The following is a 26,200-nucleotide window of genomic DNA, read 5'->3' on the forward strand; positions in this document are numbered from 1 at the left end:
ACATCAGTTGAAGTAGGTCTAACTTGACACCGACTTACATTCCCTCTTAATTTGACCTGTGGGTTATGCGCATACAAAACCGGAAGTAACACTAAAGCCTGGTTTGTATAAATTAACAGCAAAACTAAGGATTATATGGAAAACTTACCTTAATCATTTATGCTTTGGGGGACTTGTTGGGTTATGTTTTACATTTTTGTGTGCTGGAAAATTTGGGGATTCTAGTTCATGCCAAAGATGGAGTTCTGGCCACAGCCTTACACTGAACTACTACTGCTTCACTGCATGTGTTAGGTGGTAAATGTATAGTATTAAAAAAACAACCCTTTTTTGTCTTATTCAGATTAATATCAACTTCTTGTCGCTGTTTTTACAATGACTAGTCCAAAGATGTACGTAATATACCAGTTTTAATTATCCAAACTACAAAGTTGAAATTCTTGAAACAGCCTTTAGAGGGCAGTAGAGAATTACAAATGGTTTTTAGCAGAGTATGTTTCCCATATACAGAGCCAAAGAACTTTTGTTTTATTAGGGTTGTTTGCACAATACAGTCTAGTTTTCTTGTCTAATTTTACAGAAGATGGTACTTGTTAGTCCTTAGAAGTTTGATTTTAGTTCATTGCTGCTTTGGCATAGTGTTGTGTTCTGCTTTCTCTGTTTTTTGTATGTATGTGAAATATAAAATAATACTCAATCCAAAGAAGATGAAAGTGATGTTTGTTTGAGAGAGACAGCTGGCAGGGATTCATATTTGCCCCTCTCTGGTTGGTTGGTTTTGCTTTTCATTTGTGGGGCAGGTGAACAATCTAGAAGTCTGGTTGGACTTCCAGCTGTTAAAAGAGCACATATCAGCTGTGGCCAGAACAGCTTTATTTCATCTATTTACAGCCAGGAAGCTGCCATTTTTTTTTTTCAGATATGAATGGACTAGTCACACCTTTGTCACTTCTAGAATAAACCACTGTACTATGTTCTGTGTGGCTAGATCTTGAATCTATTCAGAAGTTTGAAGCTGATTTTGAATTTGTCAGTGCTCTTTTTATAGTGTACATCTTTCTGGGAGCACACGACAGCAGTGTTTTTTGGATCCACACTGGCTACCTACTAGGTATTGGCTAAAAATTGTTATTGATTTTGAACTAGCCCTAAATGGATTGGTACCTATGTGTCAGATCACCTCTCTCCCCATGGTTTGCAGTTACTGTTGTAAGCAGTGGAGGTGTCTGAGTTGGAGCTCCACTCATATAAGAGTGAGGGAGACATCTGATGGGGTGTTCTCCTTGAGGGTCATTCCACTTTCCAATTTGCTTCTCCCCCTCCTACCTCCCATCTGATCCAAGGCCCATGTGTGTATTCTGGCTTTGAGACACCGGGAGATCACAAAGGGGGGTTATATATAGTAGCAGCTCGGTTATGGATGTATTAATTATTGGACAAAATGAGATTACTGGAAGAGTCTGGGTTTTTTAATTGTTTTAAAATATATGAAGGATTACCTAGAACAAGGGTTAGGTGCTTCTTTGTATGTAATAAAAGTTGGGTGTAAACAAAGCTGTATAATAATGAGAGAGAAGCATGTATGCTACAGTGTAAAGCTTTTTGTCAGTATGCTGGCCACATGCTTACTACTGGCAAAGGTGTGAGGGACTTATCAATGCCAGTGAAGACTTTCTATTACATAGTCATAGAAGAGCCAAATACAAATAGAGAATTTTTAGAAAAAAATTAAACTTTATTTTTAGAGTTTTTTTAATATTACACACACACACACACACACACACACACCTGCACTATACACCTGAAAAGGCAGGCTACATTATTATCATGTATCCAACTGTACAGGATTTAGAAAAGGGAATTGGAATTAGATTATCACTAACTATAGAAACCTCTAAAATTTACGTAATGTAGCTTTCCTATACAAAGTGTTGAAATGTTAAGGTCCCCATACCTTTGTACCTATGTGGGACTTGAACTGCCCAGATATTTGTTGGAAAAGTAATATGGGAAATACAAAATCTCCAAAAAGTTCTTGGAATGTGTTGGGGACATCTTTTTGTTTCAGGAGGTTAAGGAAGTAACCAAAGGGCAGCCATTTTATACTTGATTCTGACTAACAGGGAGGAATTGGTTGCGAATATGAAGATGGAAGCAATTTAGGTTAAAGTGATCATGAAATGATAGATATTATGATTCTAAAGAAAGGAAAGAGTGAGAGCAGCAGTATAAGCATAATGGAATTCAAAAAGCAGGCTTTAACAAACTCAGAGCTGGTAGGTAAGGTCTTGTAGGAAGAAAATCTAAGGTATAAAGGAGTTCAGGAGAGATGGCAGTTTCTCAGAGACAATATTAAAGGCACAATAGCAAACTATCCTGATGTGAAGGAAAGATAGGAAGAAAGAAGCCAATATGGCTCCATCAGGAGTTCTTTAATGACCTGAAAATCAAAAAGGAATCCTACAAAAGTAGAAACATGTCAACTTGCTAAGCATGAATACCAAAGAATAACAGAAGCATGTAGGGAAAGAATCAGAAAGGCTAAGGCAAAAAATGAGTTATACCTAACAAAAGATATCCTAGGCAATAAGAAAAGGCTTTATAAATACATTAGGAGCAAGAGAGAGATGAGAGAATGTGTAGGCCCTCCCTGCTTGGTGGGGAGGGAGAGCTAATAACAGATGACATCAAAAGGGCTGAGATATTCAATGCATATTTTGCTTTAGTGTTCACTTAAAGGTAAATTTTGATCATATACTTAACACAATTAATATTAACAGCAAGGAGGAAGGAACACAAGTTAAAATAGAGAAAGGAACAGGTTAAAGAATATTTAGATATGTTAGATGTAGTCAGGTTGGCAGGGTCTGATGAAATTCACATTAGGGTACTTAAGGAACTAGCTGAAGCAATCTTGGAACCGTTAGCAATTATCTTTGAGAACTCATGGGGGGACTGGAGAAGGTAAATACAGTAACTATCTCTAAAATGGAGAGCAAAGAGGACCTTGGAAATTATAGACCAATCAGCCTGACTTTGACACCCAGCAAGATATGGAACAAATTATTAAACAATCAGTTTGTAAGCACCTAAAGAATAATAGGGTAATAAGTAATAGCCAGCATGGATTTGTCAAGAACAAATTATTCCAGACCAACCTAATTTTCTTCTTTGACAGGGTTACTGGACTAGTGGAGAGGGAAGGGGGAAGGTGTTGACTTGAGAGACCTTGATTTTTAGTAAGGCTTGCCAGTCTCGTACGGAAACTAGGGAAATATGGTCTAGATGATGTTACTATAGGGTGGATGTGTAGTTGGTTGAAAGACCATACTTAGAGTAGTTATCAGTGGTTTGCTGTAAAACTGGGAGGATGTATCTAGTGGGGTGACTCAAGGGTCTGTCCTGGGTCCAGTTTTTCCCCCCCCAATGCTTTTAGCAATAATTTGGATAATGGAATGGAGAGTACACTTATAAAGTTTGTGGATGACTCCAAGCTGGGAGGGGGTGCTGGCATTTGGAGGAAAAGTTAGATTTCAAAATAACCTGGACAAATAGAAGAATTAGGCTTAAATCAATAAGGTGATATTCAATAAATACAGTAGAAGGGAAAAATCAAATGCACAAATACAAAAATGGGAAACAACTGATTAGGCAGTAGTACTGTTGAAAGGGGATCTGGGGGTTATAATGGATGACAAATTAAATATGAGCCAACAATGTGTTGCAGTTGTAAAAAAAGACTAATAATTCTGGGGCATATTAAAAGGAGAGTTGTATGTAAGACGAAGGAGGTAATTGTCCCACTCTACTCAGCACTGGCGCGGCCTCAGCTGAAGTACTGTGTCCAGTTTTGGGTGCCACGTTTTAGGAAAGATGTGGATAAATTGGAGAGAGTCCAGAGGAAAGCAACAAACATGATAGGTCAGGTTTTCTAAGCCTTTTTATATTGAAAGGCTAAGCACCTGGGTAGGTCTAGTTTTGAAAGAAAACAACTGAGTGGGGACCTACTAATCTTCAAATGTCTTAAGGGCTGTTATAAAGAGGATGGTGATCAGTTGTTCTTCATCTCCACTGAAGAAATAATAGGCTTAATCTGCAGCAAAGGAGATTTAGGTTAGTAGGTAAACATTTCTAACGATGAGGACAGTTAAGTACTGAAGTAGGCTTTCAAGGGAGGTTGTGGAATCCATATCACTGGAGGTTTCTGGGAACAGGTTGGACAAATATCTGTCAGGGATTGTCTGGGCATACTTGGTCCTTCCTCAGCATAGGAAGCTGAACTACATGACTTCTCAAAGACACTTCCACCCTACGTTTCTTTGATTCTGTCTACCAACTCTAGAAGCATATGTTGTATCTCACTAGAGAGCTGGGACTTCCTCTTTTAATTTAGTGATTTCTAGGCTCCATCATGAGGACTAGCTGTTGCTGGTACAAGACTGAATATTGATGGTCCTGGGCCTTGTGCCAAGGTAACTTTTCAGGAAGATTCCATGTTTGGAGTGAGACAGGAGAATAGGAAAAGTCTTTTTCTCAGGTTTTGTTTTGTTTTGTTTTTTAATGTTGGCTGTTTGAAGGAACTCAGTTTTGGAGCAAGTCCTGTTTGGAGGAAATTGTTTCACTAGTTTTTGAAGATTTTTTTTTCCTCATGTATATATTAGGATTTTCTAAAAGACATCTTTTCTAAGTCTATGGGTTACAATGTATAGGATGTTCCTACTCAGTAGATGCTATTTTTTTTTCCAGTTCAGTCTTCGTAACTTTGATCACTTAGAGTGCTGTGAAACACATTGGCTTAATCTAAATCGACAACTACATTGAGTCTGTCAAGTCCTTTTCCTTTGGCCTTCCCAGGATGCCCTGTCTTTCTTGTGTCTCTTGGGTTGCAAGTCCCTCAGGACAAGGACCACCTTCATTTTGTCTTCTACAGTGCTGGTGTTTAGTGATCTGTTTAACAATTCTCAGAAGATTAGGGAAAAGACCCAGAAGGCCCTAAAAGAATGAAACCGTGGCTTAAGAAAGTGTGCACATAGCTGGGAGCAAAATATACTGAAGTTTTAGTCCGACCTCTGCTGTTGGCTGCCCTTTATGTATTTCTAGAATAGTATCACTTTTGATGTCTAAGTGCTATACTCCGCAATATAGAGTCACACAACACTGTCCATAAATGGCATCCTAGTGTGTTCTGCTTTGTCTCTACCTGATTTTCCAAAGCTTTCTTTACCATGTCTTTTGATTTTTGGGGATTATTTTACTTTTATAAGTGTAAGTAATTCCTTGTCTTCACTTATGGCAGGTAGAATGTGGCAAAGAGGTGGATTTTGTAACATACTCTCTAAAATAATCTTTGGTACAGTTTTAACTTGGTAGGTTGTTCCATAGTTAGGTACCCTTGACTGAGAGTGGCTGATTTTCAGTTCTCTTAAACTTTAGTCTAGGCTTTGTTAGATGCATTGTCCCAGAAGAGTGCAGCTGTCTTGGGAGGGTAATGGATGGAGAGTCATTCTTTAAGGTAGCCCAGTCCTGACCCATTGTGGCCCTTAAAGATTAAGAGGGTAAAACCTTAAACTGGCACCAGAAGCAAACTGAAAGCCAGTGGAGAGTGCAGTATATATTTTCCCAACAATTTGTCCTGGTGTGGAGATGTGTTGTCCATCTTCAGCTTTAGACACAATGTATTATAATCCAATCTGGGAGATTCACAATGCATCAACTTCTATGGCCAGATCCTCATCCAAGAGAAAGGAGTGTGTTTTCTTAAAAAGCTGCAGAGGGAAGATATAATAATAATTTTCTCTAACATAGTGAGTTACTTACACTTAGCTATGCCTTTCAGCTCCTATTCCCTATGATATGGGTAAATATCAGTATCCCCAGTTTACAGATTGAGAACCCTCATGGTTGGAGAAGGTAAATGACATGCCCATTGTCACACACAGTCTGTGTTGGAACTCCGATACTGTCTTCCAGCATAATGCCTATTCCCGTAGGTCAGAGTGCTCCCCACACTGATTCTAACTTGGAGCAGAGAGTTCACAGGAGTACCGTTGGACTCCAGGTCTGCAGGAGAAACTCCAAACAATAACAGATCTCCTCAATAAACTTTAAGCCCACAGAACATAAGTAAACACTCGGACACCTGGCCCCGGCACTCATCCATCCCACTCTCTCCATTTCCCTCTCTACGAAATGGCACTTCACAGTCACTTACCTACCCCAGTTTCCTCTTGCTTAGTGCAAAGCTGATGCTCTATTTTGTCATTCTCATTTTTTGGTTTGAGGGAGCAAGAATGCAGATAACATAAACATCCTTTTTAAAATGTATTACAAAGAAAAAAGTTAAAATTGAAGTGAAAACTAGAAAAATCTTTAGTCCTTAAATTTTCTTTTTACTGGGAAGAAGTCCACTTGTGTTCCGTTAAATCTTTTCTCCTGGGAGCCTTTCTTACCATCCCAGTCTTTGTGATCAGTTTCTTGTAGATAAAAATTGGATTATTCTCCTTAATGTTTAAAATTCAACCCAAATTAATCCTGCTCTTAATCTCAGAAATGTACACAGACATAGAAGGAATAGATATAAAAATGAACACAACAGGGGAATAGCAAAGTGAGGAAAATAGGAGTCTGTTTATTGGCAGGCTTTGAACTTACCTAATGTGGGGTTCATGGCTTTGCAGCTGACTTCACAACATTCACAGCTTTGGTCCTTTGGCTGAAACAGTTATCACCTTCATCAATTCATAGATAATCTGCCCAGGTAGCATTAGGAGAAGTTGAAATCCATAATGGCAGAGGGTCAACTGACTGCCTGTACCTCGGACTTGTGGGTCCTGGAGACTGTAAGCAAGTTTCAATCCCTTCCCAGGGTTCACCCCGGCCCCATTCCTTTTCAGGGAACTGTCTCTCATAAGAGACTGTTAGAACAAGAAGCAGACTCCCTTCAGTACTGGGATCAGTGGAGAACATGCCCTTAGCGTTCTGAGCAGGGGTGGGGGTTATTCCTCTTACTTTCTGATTCCAAGGAACAAAGAGGGTTGGCTCTGCATCTTGTACCTTAAACATATCAACACCATCTGCTGTTTCAAATTCAGGATGGTGTCTCTAGCCTCCATAATCCATTCTTTAGATCTGTAGGACTGATTCATGGGCTCAGCCTGCAAGATGCCTACCTGCATATATCAATCCACCCAGCTCACAGAAAGTACCTCAGATTCCTAGTAGGAACATCCCAGTACTAGTTCAGGGTTAGATCTTGCCCTTTGGTCTTTCTATGGCACCGAGGGTTTTCATCAAGTGTCTGGCTGGTAATGGTCTGGCAGCTCATCCAAGGAGACAAGAAATCCAGGTCTACGCACACCTTGACAACTGGTTGTTTTGAGGCAGATGACCACAACAAGTGACCAGCTTGTTTTCATGTAATTGTAAAGCTTTGCTTTGCTAGGTCTCAAAGTCAATAGAAAGGAATCCACATTGACTCTGACTTGGAGCATACAGTTCACAGGAGCACTATTGGATTCCAGATCTGCAGTCTCCTCTCTCAGGAAACCAACAGGATTCCACTTCAGGCTTTCTCATCTCAATACTACCCCTCCTTGAGGCTAGTTTATTACAACAGCATAATCCAAATAGCCCATAAGAAAAGTCCCAAACATGTAGTCCATTTCTAAGGTCCTTCATTTTCAGTTTTTACTGAAAAAATCCTGGTTTTTACAAAAGCCATTATTTATTTTTTTTAGTGATTTTTTTTTTTTTTTATTATTTTTTTCTGAATTTTGGAAATTCTGAAATACTGATGTTTTAAGAAAATCTAATGCATTACATTAAGCAAATGTGTTTGTTAATAGTAAGTTAGTCTAAGTATAAATGCAAGGCTGTGTTAAAGTAAGACAATATCATGGAAGACACACATTCATGTGTGCAGATATGTATATACTGTTAATATACAGTTCACGAAGTAAACCACAGCCTTAAACTGCTTTTATTTTCAATACTCTTACTTTTCATTGTTGCTTTTTTCTTGCCCTCGCATCCCCCAGTATTAACCCTAACATTTACCCAGAAAAAGTTGAAGTTTTTAAGCAAAATAAAAACTGAAAATGAAGGGCCTTATTCATTTTTCACCCTAATGCAAGCAGTCATTAAAACTCAAAACATCTCATCTCGATTCCCTACGTACCACATGCCAGTGCCTTCAACTATGCCTGGACTCTCAGTCCTCTCCTGTCTTTGTACCAGGACTGCAACACCACTCTTTCCATTGGGAGCCTCCACAGCCTCTCTCCTGGGAGCATCTTTGCCATGCCATGCCTAGTATCTTCCTCCACACCTAGGCTCCTTGTCTGTCCTCTTCCATTGGTCTTCCAGGACAGCCATTCCAGTTAGAATGCAACACTGCTCTTCCCACCAGGAAGCCCCACAGGCTCCTTACTGGGAGAGATCCCTCACTCCCCCTGACCCTTTCATGGTTCATCTGGGTTCAGCTCTCTGGCCGTGGAGCTGACGGCAAGTAAGCTCCTCCTCTGCTCCCCTGCCTTCAGCACTCTTCGGCCCTTGGCTCCAACTCTCTGGCTTAGAGCCATCAGGCAACTCACTCTGCTGCTGCTTCTCCCTTCAGCTCTCCAGATTGGGGATGCCAGCCAGCAAACCCTTCTTGCTGCTCTCTTTGCCTTCTGTCTTCCCCCAGCAAACACTTTCTGCTTCCTCCTGGGACCTTCTCTAGTCCCCCCTTGTCTGTGATAGCTCTCACCTGCCCTTCCTGAATGAGCCAGTCTGCTCTGACTCAGTGGAACTCTGTCTCACTAAGTCTCTGTTATCCTTTGTAGCTGCCTAGGTGCTGCCTCATCCTCTTAAGTGGCCAAACGAAAGCACCTGCTCTGGCACAAAGGAGGTGGATGTATTTCATTTTTGGGGGCCAGCTATTCTGTGACAGCATTCCTGCCTCTTCTTTAGGAATCCCCAGAACAAGTGCTGACAGACCATTCCACAGCTGAACATTATGTCAACAGGCAAGGGGGAGCATGATCATCCCCACTCTGTCACGAAGCTATATGTCTATATGGAATTGGTGCATTCTGAACCAAATCACACGGGAGACTCTGCACCTTCCTGACTTTCAGAGCACCATAGAAGATCAGGTCAACAACCACAAGTGGTCTCTCAAAATTCAGTGCAATAGAGCATCTTTTTGCAAATCGGGATTCCCAAAAGTAGACCGATTGGCAACAGACCAGAACAAGCAGTAGCAGACATTCTGTTCCAGTGGGGCTTAAAGTCCAGGCTCCATGACAGACTCCTTCCTCATTCCTTGGACACCAGAGTTGGTATATACTTCCTTGCCAATCCCCATGATACTGGGGGTCCTGAGGAAACTGAGACTGGATGCAAGATCCACAGTTATTGTAGTGTAACTAGCTGTTCTTTCTTCGAGTGATGGTCTACAGATTCCATTCTTTGTGGCTACCAGGCACGTTGTCTGATTGCTTTGAAGTGGGTAATAGGGTCCTACCTAAACAATGACTGCCAGACGGCCCTACCAGAACTGGCATCCAACATGGAAGCCTCTGCTAAGAAATAGTGTTGTGTAAGTGTGTGGCTCAAGTTCCACATAGCTGCTCTACAGAGTTCAGCTATGACTGTTCCTCACACAGCCCTATTAATACTATTTTATGATCCCAAGAATGAGAGGACTCCTGTACTGGGAGAAAAACCATGCATGAGGCCTTTGAGTCTTGCCACTGCAGAGTGGGAAAACAGTGTGACCCTGGTGGCGGGGAGAAGAAGGGAAGTGTGTGATGTGATATGAAGATATTACTTGCAAACAGAGCCTTATGGAACTGATAATATCCAGATTGTTTCAGGACTAGCAAATAGTCCAGTATCGCTGAGTTTGATGAAGTCAAGCGAGATGGTGAAATGTCCAAAGAGAAAACTTCTTCCATTTAGCTTTATATGTCAATCTGATTGAAGGTTTTCTCCTTCAAAGAACAATGTTCTGAACCTCAGCTGAATAGCTTCAGTCATCCAGTCAGTATCCAGATCTGTCAGGTGTAACAGTGCTAGATCTGGGTATAGGATCAAACTGTTGTTTTGGGAGATTGTCGGGCAGGAATGGGTAGTAAAGTGATCAGAGGCTGTATTGAGAGTTCACCAGATCCATATACCAGAACTGTATGACCCCATGCTGAGGGTATTATAATCATGCTTCTCTGAGATGTGTTGTCCATGTGGATTGTATAATCTGCCCTCCTTCCCTGCTACTATGGAGTTCTACTCCTATGAGATTTTGTATTGGTGAAGGAAATCAGAGGCGCAGGTACAGCTCCAGTGGGCAGTGCTGGCCAAAAGAATCTGATCTCACACTTGTGGCACTCACAAGAGTCTAATCTCTGTGGACAACACATCTTGAAAACCACCATTATTGTGGGGTAAGTAACCATTCTTTCCTTCCTGGCTGGGGGGTCAGATTCTTCCCTAATACCCAACACATCTATTTGGGCTGGAGGCTGGCAACAGAATTTTCCCTAGAGTGCCCACACTTTTCAGCCTACAAATTATATAAACAAAGAAACTGAATATACCTTTATTTGGCCTGTCTCTTTATGCTCCCACATACTTTGGTCACAGGGAGGGCAGCAAATTGATACAGTGTGTATTAAAAAACAAAGTAGCAGAAGCAGCCATTTCATATAAAACTAGTTAATCAATTCTGGCTCCAAGTCCTTGTTTGAGCTCATAGTTGCTTTGATAGCTTTATTTAGTCACCATCCCTAAAATAGATGAGATGTAACAGTCAGTGATTAATTAAACACTTCTAGTGTTTTTAACTGGACAGTAAAATCAAGCTATCTTTTTTTCCCTCGTTGACATTTAAAGAATAAAATAGTGTCACGTTTGTTCCCTCTGAGGCTTTTCTGGTGACTATTCATTTAAGAAATTTGTTTTTGATTTGACTCCTCACATGCATTAATGTAATGTGCTAGGAATAATTTATGTACAAAGACGTTAAGAGGTGGTACTTATTGGTAGACCTTGAAATCTTTTGATGGTGTTATAAGCTCACAAAGTGTTGTGTTGTTGTTGTTGTTGTTTTTTTTTTTTAAACAAACAAACCCAACAGCCCACCACCATAGTCTGAACTTGTCCTTAACCCATTTCAAAGTTTCAATTTTTCTTGGGTGGCAAGACCCCCTTGCAGTTAATGAAATGTCATTTCAATAATCTATCACATTATTTATATAATCTCATCTGAGCATCTCAGTCTTTTATGTATTTTATTCTCACATCTACCTGGCTTGGTAGAGAGGTGCTATTATCCCTATTTTGCAGATGGGCAACTGAGGCAGTGAGACACTTAGTGATTTGGTTATGCAGGAAGTTTGTGGTGGAGCAGAGAGTTGAACCCATGGCTCCTTAGTTCCAGGCTAGTGCACTAAACACTGGACCATCCTTCTCTTTTGCCTCAAAATACGTGAGAGCGTGCAAATATTTCATGCACAGTATGCAGAAGAATAGTGTAAAAATAAATTTATAAATAAATAAATAAAACCTCAAGGAAAGGAAGTGTTCGAGTTGCTGAGATGTAAGACTTTCATATTTAAATATTGCATGCAGTTATAATGCATTTCTTTCTGCCTTTTGGATTTGAGAAGCAAAAGGCTTTTACATATTGTAAAGCTATAAAACACTATATGATTAGACATCTGGTTCCTTGTTTTTCTTACATTGCATAGAAATTCATTAGAGAAAGATCTTTACCCAAATATTGCTAACTAGTATTAAAGCTAGTGATGAAGACTGTCTTGCTATAGCTTACTTCGTATGTTGGATAAAACAATATTAATACATCGGCTTGTGTATGTCTGTCCTTTGTTTTAACATCTAAACTCTGGGTTTTTTTACAGAGCTTTCTGGGGTGCTGCATCAGTGCCACGTTCTGGCATCAGAAATGGTCCATTTCATTCATCAAATGCAGTATTACATTACATTTGAGGTACACTTTATCCATCTAATTTGTTACTGTTAAAGGGAGAATTGTCTCATTTAATAATGAAAGTGACTTATGTGTCTTCTGTTTAGAGTAGAAGAGTAACTATATAATCTATCAAATATAAAACAGCTCAGTCCTGAATCTTTGGTTTCTAGGTACTTGAATGTTCATGGGATGAGCTCTGGAACAAGGTCCAACAAGCACAGGACTTAGATCACATCATCGCTGCTCACGAAGTTTTCTTGGACACAATCATCTCTCGCTGTTTGCTGGATAGCGACTCCAGAGTAAGCCTTTTTCTTTGTATAAAATCGTAGCTTTGTTGTGTCAGCTCATGCTTAAATTATAAAAATATTTTATATTTATATTTAACACCTAGAGTCTTCCCTCTGAGATCAGAGCCTTATTGGACTAGGTGCTGTACCCAATTGCTACTCTGAATCCTCTTCTCCAGTTACCCCTTTCTTTAAGTGACTTCCTCTGCTCACATGGCTTCCACCAACTCTAGGCTGATGGCTCAAATCTACAGCTCCACCCCTAATTTGTCTGCCTCTGTCCGTTCCTGTATCTCAGCCTGTCTAACATCTCCAGGATGTCTTGCCATCAACTTAAACTTTGAACTCTTTGTGGCCCCCCAACCCTGTCTTTCTGTGTCACCGATCACAGGATTGAGTGACAAGAATGAAGATAGTGTCCATGGAGTATCCTTTAACTCCCGCTCCAGCATCATTCTGACCATGTCTGATGACACACCAAGCTTTGAGTCCCTCCACTGCCATCTCCCCCACACCAAATACAAGCTTCTGATTAGACCTGGTTGGAAAAAAGGGAAGACATTGTAAATTTTGTATTGAGATTTTTTTCCTGACTTTCTGAAATGTTGACAAGCTTTGACCAGCTTTACTTCTAGCATTTACCTTTTAAGTCCCTAAATATTTACATGCTTTGTATCTTATCACATTTCTCCACATGCTGGTTCCTGTCTCTGTTGTATATTTGTCCACTTCTCCCACAAGAATCTTCACACCTTCCTCTGTGCCTCCTTTTATGTGTGGAATACCCTCTGCAGACTAGAATGTGAAACCACTACCCTCTCCTCTTTCAGATACCTTCTTAAGACTTGTTCTTCCATGATGGTTATGGGAATCTGCCAACAGATAACTACTAGATAGATAGCCAGTAGAGACTTCAGATGTTTCTTATCTTTTTGATCATGTAAATGCTTGTTCTCATTACCATTGCCCTCATCTCCTCTCTCATATTCATTTCAATGGTGTAATCCACCCACTTGTTGCATCTTGCCTTGATTATATTGTAAACACTTTGGGGTGGGTACCATATTGTTTTCTATAACACATCACACTGGGAGCCTTCAAGCACTACTGTAATACAAATAATTATTTCCTTGATGGGCCAATTAGCCAAAAAAGCTGCTTTTGAATTGGAAAAGGGCAATACCAGAGCAAAGCGCTTTATGTTAAAAACTCAGTTGTTTTACACTGCTAGTAGGAGGTGTACAACTGGTAAGAATTTAAAAAGAATCTTTTAGGAGAACCAAGAGGAACTGCAAAATGTTCTCCCTTTCTTTCTTTCTTTCCAGACTTCCTGTAGCGGTAACATAATTATTTTGGATCTAGGAGTGGACTATTGGCCATCTGTTTTACTCCACTCTTTCCCTTAATGTTCTTAACCATTGTGATAATCTTCAGATAGAAAAGTGGGTCATTAGCTTGCATTTGGGGTGCATACACAGGCACAGAGCTTGAGATGAAGCATGTTGCTATTGCAATATGGACTGGCCCTTTTTGGTTCCAGTAAGAAGTGTATGAATGTTTGTTTCTCCTGAATCTGGGTTTTCTGCATAGTTGTGCTCTAGGTTACCAATTTGCTTTCAGCTAAATAATTCTTTAGAATCTCAACAAATGGAACAGTAGCTTTAAAATCCTTTTTATATCCAAAATCTTCTTTTTTACCCTTTCTGAATCTTCTCACAGACACTTCTTAACCAGCTTCGAGCCATTTTTGATCAAATCATTGAGCTTCAGAGTGCTCAAGATGGAATGTACAGAGCTGCTTTGGAGGAGCTGCAGCTGAGGTTGCAGTTTGAAGAGAAGAAGAAGCAGCGTGAACTTGAGGTACAGTAAGGCTGGCAGTGCAATGTATTATGGGTAAGGCTAAGATTTTATCACGGTTATTTTTAGTAAAAATCATGGACATGTCGCAGGCAATAAACAAAAATACACAGAAGCCTGTGACCTGACCCTGACTTTTGCTTTAAAATAACTGACAAAAGGGGAAGGAAGGGCTAGGAGCTGTGGGGGGGCGCTAGCCGTCTTGGGGCTGAAGTGGAAAATATCATGGAGGTCTCTGGGAGTCGTGGATTCTGTGTCTTCAGTGACCTCCGTGACATAATCTTAGCCTTAATTATGGGTGGCAATTATTTGAGACAGATGGAAGAACAATATATTTTTTTAATTTAAAGTGGATGTGTGTTTTGTGTTTTTTTTTGTTTTTTTTTTTTAAGACAAAACAAACATCCAAGGTTGTTAGGTACCTTCGCCAAAAGTTAAAAATATAGTCAGAGAGACTATATCAGCAGCTTCCACACACTCCATAGAAGGTTAAATAGACGGTCTTGCAGGATGTCTTAAAAGTCTGCCATTTTTGAGATGTTTCAGACCAAGGAGTGAGGAGTAGGTGCAGAGCTCTGAACCCCTCATGGAAAATGTCTTGCCTAAACCTAAAAGTCAAATCCTTTTCCCTCCCACCATACACATACATTCAATTGGAAGAGTGGGTATGTGATGAAACCAGCTCATTCCTAAACACACACAAACTTTTACCATTGTCTATCTTATAATAATTCTTGGCAAGTACATTTTATAACTTGTCACCTTTTGTAGATTCATTAACACAACTTGCTAGTTATATTTGCTGCATAACCAGTGTGAAGGGGTTGACGGTCACAATATGAGAAGCTGAATATGTGGCTTGTTACGATGAATTTCGATGCATGAACATGTCTGTTTAGTTCAGTTGGTAGCTGGACCCAGAGTTTATAAATGTGAGGTTAAACATCTCTCTCACTTTGTTCTGTAGGGTGAGTGGGGAGTAACTACATCCGAAGAGGAAGAAGAGAACAAAAGAATTAGAGAGTTTCAAGAATCTGTACCAAAAATGTGTTCACAGCTGCGAATACTTACACATTTTTATCAGGTGACCTTCAGATTTATAAGGATTGTTTAATCTGTACCAAGACAATAAATTTGCCAGTTTTGTATACATTTGAGCTTCTAAAAATCAAAACTACCTGCAATTTCAATATGAATGTTCGTCTGTCCATAATCTGGATTTTTTTTGTTTTTTGTTTTAAAACATTCATGTTAGCTAGTCCTCAGTACAGTGTGTTTTGTCTTTTTATATATGTTTTAATTAATTCAAGGGTGGCTCCATGGAAAACATCAACCTTAGGAAAATTGATAGTTTGTAGGTGGATGATATTTGGGAATTTCTAATAGCTGTTCTGTATGAGCTTTGAAAGCAAGTACTTTCTTACATGATAGACCATGATAGCCTTTTCTGTTAAGTCTCATACTTGTTTCATAATGGATTTAATAGATCTTTTAAAAGTAATCTTAATCAGTATAATCCCAATTGCATTCCATTTACCTTCCTAATCTTTGCAAATGATTACTACCCAAATAATTCTCTTAAAGAAACAGTCATTTTCTTTTCTTATATTAGGGATGTTGAAATGGGTAGTGTCTGAGCAGCTAAGTGAAAGCATGCAGAGTCCCATGCTGTGAAAAGAGAATTATTCAGGCTTACTCTTAATTAGTTACATTTTATTCCAAATGCACCATTCACTAAGGAAGCCAGTAGCTACATTTCAAGCAAAGCATTCCACAGGATTTTTTTTTTTTTTTTAAGGAAATTAACATTACGGTAATCTACCATAAAACGTTAGGGCCACACTTCTATCAATTTACGAAGGTCAGGAAATTGACTGTCAAGGATGGATTTTCAGTTTCAACTTGCCCTATTGTGTCTAGTTGTCAAGCTCATCTGAAATGTCTCATCATGTACTTTTCTGAAACCCCCTGCAAAGTAGCACTTTGTAGGATAAGGACAGCGTTTTTTAGCTTTAACTATTCAAAAGCCAGTAAATAAAATCTAAAGTTAAACGTTGAAGATTACAGTGATATCATATTAATATTTTAATGCATGTTTTTAACTAAACTTGTTGGGCCAGTTCTCTCCCTTTTTGCTGTTTATAATTTCCTACATGTTTAGTACATTAGACAAAATAAAAGATGTTAAATGTAGACATATTAAATAAAAATAGATCAATGAATCAGGGAGACAGCAGAGGTTGCTTCTAAGTGAACCATGTTCTGCATTTATACAGCACTGTTGTTACCAGGACTGATGTATGCCTTAGACAATAAAACACATGTAGGGGTTTGTTAGTTTTTGGAACTAAGCCACCAGTAGTTCCACCATTACTGCTTGCAAGGATGCACCGTGTCTACACTAGCCGTTCTGGCTGTTATAAACCTGTTCAACGTGTCCTTGCACAGCACTTCTCCATCTTTTGCCATACCAATTTCTGGGTAGCTGGCTTATTGTTTCTGACCCAAGTCTCCAAAGCTGGGTTTGTGGTAGTAACAGCCACAACTGGGAAGATTCTGTACTAAATGCTTTTAAAAAGCAAATCTCGTAAATTAGCATTTCTAGTTTATGAAATTGTTTTGTAAAATTAAATAATACCAGCTCCACCTAAAATACTGATGCTATTAAGGTTGTCCGACACTTCCCAGGATTCTGTTTTGAATTGCTTATAACTTTGTGAAATTTTAACCCTTTGGGCTGAAAATTTCCATGCTGGCTGTTTGCCTTGGGGTGAATTTCAGCCAAAGTGGTTCAGCTGTTTCTGAGAGGGAGGCTAGGTAAAAATGTTTTGCCCATGTTTTAAAAAAAAAAAAAAAAAAAAAAAATCTGGCAACCGTATTTCAGAATCTCTAGTGCTTCCATGCTGTGTAATTTGGCAGGGGAGTGGCATTTGTGTCAGAGACCTATCTCTTGTCATCCCTGTGAAAATCCATCTAAACTGGCCAAGTTATAAGCCTTTGACAAACTGCAGTTCACACATGCTCAGTAAAGATGCCATAAAAGGTTTGCAGCTTAATTCCCTGAAAAGACAAGCCAGTCTGTGAAGCTGAGGCAGAGGATTTCTGGAAGAGAAATGATGGTCTCAGTCTCAGGACAGTGATAGTGGTTGAAAGCCATCCTGGAGAACTAGATTCTATTCCTGTCTCTGTCAGGGAGTTCCTGTGTGATGCTGGGCAAGTCACTTAATCCAGACTTTTCACAGGTAGACACTAGTTGTGCATTCCTCATTTTCTGGGTGCCCAATTTGAGACCCAGGGTCTGATTTGCAGAAGTGCTGAGCACTCACAGCTGCAATTGAAGTCAGAGAGAGCCCTGCTTTGAACATATAAAATGTACTATAGAAAAATCAGGTACTAGGTGTTGGTTGACCCCTAAATTGACTGGATATTTTTTACTTTAATCTCTCTGTTTTAGCTCCCCATCCGTAAAATTGGGATAATACCACTCCCTTACCTCACAGAGGTGTTATGAAAATAAGTTTCTGAATGTTCGTGAAACACTAAGACACTTTAGAGATGTGCACCAGAGAAAAGCCCAGGAGGAAATTAATAATTGATTTCAGAACAGAGTTTGAATAGTGTGTAGTAAATAAGGCCTAGGGCTACCCACTGAACTATGAGGAGAAAACAAACTGTTGAATTCAGTGAGCACTGTCTGTTCTGTGCAAATGAGGCAGGGACCTGTGGGGGAAAAAAATAGCATGTGATCATGTAATTAGCATCATATAATGTATATGCACAAGGGGAGTGAATTAAGGTTTCGCAGGTAAACTTAGTTCTGATATTTACTGACTTTTGAGTGTTTGACTTCGCAACCATAATCAAGCTAGTTTAACAGTTTTTCTGTGAGATTATAAATAAAACATTTTTAAAACAAACAAAATCTTGAGTGCATGCACTGCAGCTAACAGAACACAATATATGTGCATATAATTATATAAACTGCAGTAGCTCAAAACAGAAAAATAATTGATAGTATAAGAAACATTGTAAAATCATAGAAATATCAGGGTTGGAAGGGACCTCAAGAGGTCATCTAGTCCAACCCGCTGCTCAAAGCAGGGCCAATCCCCAGCTAAATCATCCCAGCCAGGGCTTTGTCAAGCCTGACCTTAAAAACTCTAAGGAAGGAGATTCCACCACCTTCCTAGGTGAAGTAGCTGCTGAATGGGTGGCAGGAGAACCAGTTGCAATGGTGTAGCTGCAGCATCAGTGCTTTCATGCTGCAATGACACTGGTGCAGGGTACAAAGCTGAAGAGGCTTCTCAGAATAAGTAGGGCCCAACTGGCTTAAGAGCCTCTGCTGTTGCTGTTATAGGTTTTCTATTTTTAACTTCAGTCATGAAGTCCCAGTATATAGCTGTGGATTTGTTATGCTTGGTTTTACAGAAGTGCAAAACTATTTCCACTTGATTTGTGAACTACTAGTTATAAACATTCTGCTTGCCCTTCCTTTGGGAGTCCCTATTCCTTTAATACAGTGCTACCATTCAGATCCTTAGTTTGTCAACAAATACTACTGCACACGAATGACACCATCTATACATTCTGGTGAATCTCTTATTTTTCCCTTTTCATTCAGGGCATTGTGCAACAGTTTTTGATCTTACTGACAACCAGTTCCGATGAAAGCCTTCGATTTCTTAGCTTTAGATTGGACTTCAATGAACATTATAAAGCAAGAGAACCAAGACTTCGTATGTCTTTGGGCACTAGAGGGAGACGCAGCTCACATATGTAAAACAACTTCTAATGACTGTTCCTGGATTTCGGAAGGATGTTAAACCTGGTATTGGACAAGGCAGTCAATGTCTACATACTAAAACCAAATGGCATGCAATAGGTGTCTATCATTTCTTCAGGCAATATGTTTTCAGTCATGATTGTGTGATACTATGGGACAGAGAGCAAAAAAGTCTTGTTTTTTACATTGACGTTTGTAATATTACAAAATTAAGTGGGCTGGTTTAAACTGTTCCAACTGATCTGCTGAATCTTCCTCTTAATGAAGACCATATTTTATTTGGGGCTTTTTAAGCTCTCTTCACTGTAACGTACATTTGTCTCCAGGAAATCACATCTTAGTTTGTTTCAGAAGGCACTGTTTCCTTTTTTTAACAGTAAAATAAGAGGGTGTTATTTTTTCTATATATATTTGTTCTATTGGGATATCGCTTTTGTTAAAGCCAAGAGATTTGGATCGAAACCTAATATCCTTAAGAAAAACATTTTACTATACTGATTTTTCAGTGTTGTGATGTATTTGTGTGAGAAACTTTGTTTCCTGGTATGTAAACTTTACATACATTCTTAATCTTTTTCTCTCTTTAAGGATAACATTTTCAAAATTTTGATTTATTACTCCAGGCAAATTCTGCTACTATTCAAAAGCAAATTACAGGAACGTAACAGGTGTGACATGTATCACATAATATAGCATCCTAAAAATTGAAGTTAAAACCTCAGTGCTATTCCAAGTGAAGTAAAGAAATGTGTAAATATGGATAGAAGTGAATGAAGTATTTTGTGGTCAAAATATGATTAGAAAGAAATTGACTTGGATAATGAAGACTACTTATTTCTTTCCTTGCCTATTTTTCCATTGTAAATATTTATATATTGCTGTCCAAATGTTAGGGGGAAATGGTTTTTGTAAAGATGTCATTATATCAAGTCATTTAAGTATCCATTTATTATGTTCCACAAGTAAAAGCTTAGAAAAATAAAAACACAACTATCTTTCAAATACTTCGCTGTTTTTTGTGACTGGAAAATGACACATTTTTGGAGAAGGTGGAAAAAGGGTAAACTGCATACCAATGTGCATAGATCTTTTTTAATTACAAAATCTCTATCCATAGCAGGTCTTGGTATGCTCACATCAACTAAGATCACAATTCTACAAAAAGTTATAACATACAAATAATTACACTGAAATCCCAACAGTCCAGTCCCATAACAAATCACCCAATGTGATCAGAGCACTTGATCAAGTACTCCAAAGCTTGCCTCTTTCCCCTTCCCTTCCCCTTTCTGAACATCTGGGTAAACAGCCTACACTGCATGCTGTAAAGCCCCTTTGTCTATCAAGTTTGGGCTACTTTGGATCAAGAGGAAGAAAATTCCATTGTTGAGAATGCCCTGTCACACAACAGCCTTGCCTACTTTAAAACATTGGTGCTTCAGTTCAAGCTCCTCCCCTGGTTGTGTAGTGGTATCAATGGGGAAAGGTCCTTCAGATAAGGAGGTCGTTCAGGTCATCAGCCAAGAGGAGCATGGGCCTAAATCACAAGTTGTGGTACAAAGGTCATTCAACTTCAGTACCTGAAAGAGACAGCTAAAGCATTGAGCAAAGATGACATAAAGTTTTTCCATTTTCAGTATTGCCCTTGTACTATGAACACAGTTCGGCCTGAATCATCTGTTTTTTTTTTTGTTTTTTTTTTTTCTTAAAAACTATAAATTTGTCCCACAACAGGAGGCACTTGAAATAGAAATGAATTGAGGAGACAGTGAATTAATCAGAATGTCAACTTGAAACAAATCAATTGACCAAGACCTTGTGGCTTCTAAAGTAGAGACAGAAACTTTTTTGCCTCCCTCCCAGACACAATATAAGATGTCAAGCATTTTCAACAGAATCATCCAGATTCATCCTGAGACTTCCACCACTGATGTTTTAGTTGTTTTTCCTCTTGGTTCATTTGTTGCAGATCGAGGTGATCTGTGAGAATGAAGCTATGGATTAAGACACCTAAGGGCCAGTGCACTGATGGAAAACAAGAGTCTGGTACAGTATAAAGTCATACTCAATCATCAGTAGAATGGTCTGAGAATGGAACAGTGTTCTTCAATTTGTTTGGAAATGTCCAGGTTCAATTAACCTCTGAGGGCAAACCATCAAAACAGGTACATTGCCCTGCCAGGAAAGCTGTGCCCTAAACGTACAGTACTCAATTTATCCACAGTGACAGTTTCTTCCTAATCCCGATTAGCTAATGGCTGATTTATACCCTGAAGCATGAGGGGTTATATCCCTTCCAAAACACTTGGGATTTTTAAATCCTTGTTATCACAACTCTGGCTATTAATATAACTATCCATATAAATATCTGATTTTTTTTTTTATATAAATCCTACTAGCCCCTTGACTTAGCATGTGGATCTCATTGCCACGTTTAACTATGCATTGTGTGAAAAAATACCGCCCTTCATCAATTTTAAATGCTTTGTCTCTCAAGTTAATTGAATGGCTTTCTGTGTTAGGAAGGATTTTGTCGATGCATTTTCTTCAACTTTCTCCTTACTCCCACCCTCCAATAATGTTTTCAGTTTCTTCGCTGCACCTAAACTGCTCTAATGACAATCTTTTTGCCAAGTGTAAAACGGCATTTACTCCATCTGTATAAACACTCATGTCTTTTATTTTTCTTCAGCACTGTGGGCCGTTGCTCCTTTTTTTCCTTGAGGCCCTTTCCTATATAGGCTCCCTTGATTCACTTCCTGCTTTCCCGGTTCCCCTATCTTGCTTAACTGAGCCTGTTGTGTTGACTTTGGAGGATCTTATTTCCCCCTCCCTTCCTCCCACTCTGATATCCCTTCTGGGTATGTTCACAGTCCTCTTCTCCTTTGCAATTTAACTCACTTCTTTTCAACTGCCACCTTTGCAATGACTTGCAAATCTACCTCTTCCCCTGACAACTTAGGTCAAATCTCCACCTGTCTCCCCAGTAAACCAGTCTAGAACCCACTCAGGCTTGCTGCTTAAAGTTTTGAGTTTAAACTTGGTCACAATGTGGGTACCTAGTCCCCATTAGATAAAATGCTTAAGTTATATACTGAGTTAACATCTGTGGCTTGAGAATATGACCAGAACGCAACTGATGCAAGGACCTGAGTCTGTAGACAGTATGGAACAATAGTTTTTGAGAGAGGGGAACTGTCCCAAGTATCTTAATGGGGTATTAATTCCAAGACACCCATCAGCACCATCCCAGTAGAGAGGACACTGTGTGCAGGAAGTCTGGTCTCCCCACTTATGCCAATATATCCTGGAAGCCAAGGTAAGTACTGGGGGACCCCTGTACAACCACCCCTGCTGTTCCTGGTGCACATGCGGACCCCATCCTGCTGCCCCTCCCTCCCTGGAAGAGTAAAAGCTCATTTGCCACTTCCATTCTATGGGTTGCAGGGTTGAGCCCCAGGAAATCCCAGTCGTAGTGTGCCTAGGTCCCCAGTTTGCCTTCATCTGGCCCTGTGCCCCCATTCCATCTTCTCAAAGGAGTTTACATGATAGAGTCCACCTTGGAAAAGGTTACATCACATGGAGTTATGAAACTGGACATAGGCATCTGGAGTCTTAAATTCCGTATCTTCTTATTCTCTCTGAATGTTTATTTGCTGTTACCATCATATCAGACTGTCACACAAGCACAAATACTGTTATCTTCATAACACTCCTAGGAGTTATGGAAGCATTATTATCCCAATTTTTACGGAGACACACAACTATAGGTTCAGCAAAGCTCAAAAACCTGTGTAATTCTAATCAATGTGAATAGTCCTATTGACTTCAAGGGGACTACTTGCATGTAAGTTTTTAAGTTTTGTTGGATAGGGCCTAAGAGGTCCTTAAATGGTGGGGCGCGCCCTCTACAAGGGCATGGAGGAACGTTTGGGGGGGTGCGGTAGGGCCAGCCCCCATGGGGGATAGGGAGAGCTAATGGGACCCCGCTCTGCTCCCAGCTCTGCCTCAGCCGTGGCCCCTGCTCCCGGCCCTGCCCTCAGCCCCTGGTCGCGACTCCATTGCCAGGTCTGTTCCTGGCACCAGACCCAGCTGTGGCCCTAGCCTTGGCCCCCTTACCTCTGGCTGCATCTCCCTCTTCCCCCGGGAGCCGCAGCCCTGCTCCCAGCCCTGGCTCAGGTGGGGGGGGGGGGAAGAAGGGGGCATGGATGGGGAGGGACGTGACCCTGAGAAGTTTGGGGACCACTAGTCTAAGTGACTGCCCCGAGGCCACACAGGAAGTCTGGCAGAGTGTCATTGCCCTACGTTATATGGTGAGTCAAATCATTTGATCTTCTCTGCACCTCAGTGACAAAAAGAGGATAACTGTATTTGTCCACCTTTGAAAGTGCTTTGTAAGCTACTCTGTGAAAAAGCCCTGTATAAGTGACATTGTTTTTGTAATGTAATAGTCTGAGTTCTCCCTACAGCAGTGTTATTGTTGCTTCTTCTGGGAGGAGACTAGTTGTAGTGTATGTGGAGTGTGAGGTTTGTGGATTAGCTAAATCTGTATTTTAACCGTCAGGTATAGGGGGAGAAATGTAGCCGGGGGAGGGGTGGTTGGGTTCTTTCTGACTCATCAGAGTGGTAATGTTGGGCTAGCTGAAGAGAGAGTTCTTGTAATATTTGTTAGGTAGCCCATCCAGTCCTGGCTTTCCTCAGACAATAGGTCTTCTATGGCCTTCTGGATTTCCCTGGTGAGTCTGCTGGTGGTGGTCTGTATCTTGATATACTATTTAAATTTGATTCCATTAGATAATTTATTCCTCTTTTTATTTTTTTATTTCACATGAGTGAATAAGTTTTTGGGTTTTTTTATATAATCTGGAAGTATTTTATTAATTTCGTCTGGAAAGGAAACAGTCAGCGTTGGTTCATTTTAGAGAGAGGATATGATTCCAAGGGTTTCCTCTGAATATTTCTTTATCAGCCTTGCTGTTAGCTTTTCTGCTTTATCTCCAGCATTCATATATTGACTGCATGGAACCGAGTAATGCTATTTCCATGGGTATTTTTAATTTGTTATGCTCTGTTCGATTTTTCTAATAACAATTAATATTACACTCTCTATTTCCCACCCAAACTCCTTCTATTCCCTTTATATTTTAATCCTTTCAGCCCAATAGTGTGGTTTTCCTAGAAAATTTCATTGGACTCTTGGCAAACTCTGACAAGTTGATACTTTGGTTCTGAGTTAAAACACATTTGACACTTTTCCTTCTATCTTCTTGAAACAATTAGCCATCCCAATTGCACCATTTTTTTAAAGAACGGGATTATAAAAAATAAACCTACTTTTTCCTATTTTTCTGTCGTCTTGCTCTATAGTCAGACCTACTCTCACTAAGACTTTTCTTCCACAGTAGTACTCTAAGGCCTGCTTCAGAAAACAACTCTATTCAGGACCGCACTTAAACATGTGTCAGTGGGACTTAATCATGTACTTAAAGTTAAGTATGTGCTTAAGTGCTGTCCTGAATTGGGGCCTAACCAGTAAGGCTGCGATCCTGCAAAGATTGACACACATGCATAACTTCATGGAGGTGTACTCATGCTTAAGGTTAAGCATGGGTGCAAGTCTTTGCAGGATTGGGACCTACAGGCCCTAAAATAGCTGACTATATTCTTACCAATGATAGTTTTTAGAGAAGGGTAAAAGTACGCATGTGTAGGTGATGGGTAATTTTTTATGTACAGTTTTAACTTAACCTTCTACTACAACATTGCAATAAATGTTGTAGAAGGTTAAGTTTGGAGCTTCTGTTCTAAATCCTTGTTATTTATAATATGTTCTATTGACATATCAAACCAAACAAAAAACCCACCCTGTATTTTGGGCTGAAGTTTATGCTTGGTTTCATCCAAAAGATGAACACAAATCTTGATTAAGATCTACGGAACTGGTTTAGAGTAATGCACAAGGCGGGGGGAAAATAGGGGTGGGATTTTAAAAGCACTCAGAGCACAGGCCTAACTCAGACTTCAATTGGGGCATAGTTAGGCCAACACAAAGCTTTTGAAAGTCCAATGCTACAAGTTTTATGTATTTAGTTTTCTTAGTGCAAAGCAACAATTGAATGTTTACTTAAACAGATTTATGCACAAGTTTGAAAATTTCATCCTCTTCAGAGCAGCTTAAATTGATGATCTGTTCCAATATTTATTTGTATGTGAACATTTGTTATGTATGATTATACTTCATCTTTCAAAATGCTTCTTCATTTAGGCCCTGATTCAGCAAAGCACTTGAGCAGTCCACTTGATTTCAGTGGGACCACTCATGCTTAAAGATAAGCATGTGCAAAGGTGCTTTCCTGAATCGAGCCCTTTATAATGTGCGGTCTCTCTCTCTCATTCATTTACAATTCTGGTGTTAGGATAGGGGTAAATGTCTTCTAATGTCTAGCATCCATCTTTTCTTGCTCAGTTGGAACTGGACCAGTTCTGAATAAAGGATTTAATTTTGTTAGAATGCAGGTATCAGTAAACAGAACTCTTCACATTCCTCACCCCTACAGAAAATGATCACTGGGGTTGGGGGAATTGAGACAAAAATATTTGATAAAAAAATCCAAAAGACTTGATAGATTCACATTCAGTATGGGTCTGTTCTGTGTGGCTCATTTACGGTGTTAGTATTGCAATATTAGTTATAGGCATTGTGAAAACTCAAACATATAAAGAAAATGTGCAAGTTAACTTAATAGTTTATAAGATGTAATTAACAAACCTGAAACTAATCTCTACATTAGCAAGTACTGAAGCCTAATATAAAAATATGTATTTATTAGCATGATTACAAAAGAAAACAACCTCCAGGACTCACAGGACTATCATGATCACACGTGGTAAAATGATTGGTACTACATGCTGCTGGATATCACTGATCATGTGGAATGATGATGTTTACTCCTTTGAATGCTACTAATGTTCTAATCAGAATATGAATCAGAGCTACAAGAACCCATTCTGTGCTGAGAATATGTACACTTTGAACCATCATGTTGGGATATTTCTGACAGATGTGTTTTTGCAGTTGTATCTGAAGAAATGAATACATCTGAAGAATCATCACTAGGACTTGAGTCATGACAACATCCATCTAGAAGTGAACAATCTGAATGAGTTGTGTTACATTTTGTAGACTTTGATCTATGTTTGTCATGCCTAGATGATCTTTGATGGTGTAAATGCTTTCTATGAAGAGCGATATCTTTATCCCGTAGTCTTTGATAACCATGTTCTTTTGGTTCTGTACAA

The 26,200-nt window shown here is 39.6% G+C and overlaps 1 protein-coding gene across 1 annotated transcript in view; it reads left to right on the forward strand.

Annotated features, from left to right (window-relative positions):
* The window catches only part of TUBGCP3 (tubulin gamma complex associated protein 3), a 122,613-nt gene extending 102,710 nt beyond the window's left edge, over positions 1-19,903 (forward strand). The window contains exons 18-22 of the mRNA XM_034758143.1: positions 11,901-11,989; positions 12,142-12,273; positions 13,981-14,121; positions 15,086-15,202; positions 18,740-19,903. Of these exons, the coding sequence (XP_034614034.1) occupies positions 11,901-11,989; positions 12,142-12,273; positions 13,981-14,121; positions 15,086-15,202; positions 18,740-18,898 (638 nt within the window). The 3' untranslated portion in view covers positions 18,899-19,903. The remainder of the gene's footprint in view (positions 1-11,900; positions 11,990-12,141; positions 12,274-13,980; positions 14,122-15,085; positions 15,203-18,739) is intronic.
* Positions 19,904-26,200: the final 6,297 nt, after the last annotated feature.

The sequence above is a fragment of the Trachemys scripta genome, chromosome 1 (genome assembly GCF_013100865.1).
Source record: "Trachemys scripta elegans isolate TJP31775 chromosome 1, CAS_Tse_1.0, whole genome shotgun sequence".
Lineage (NCBI taxonomy): Eukaryota > Metazoa > Chordata > Testudines > Emydidae > Trachemys > Trachemys scripta.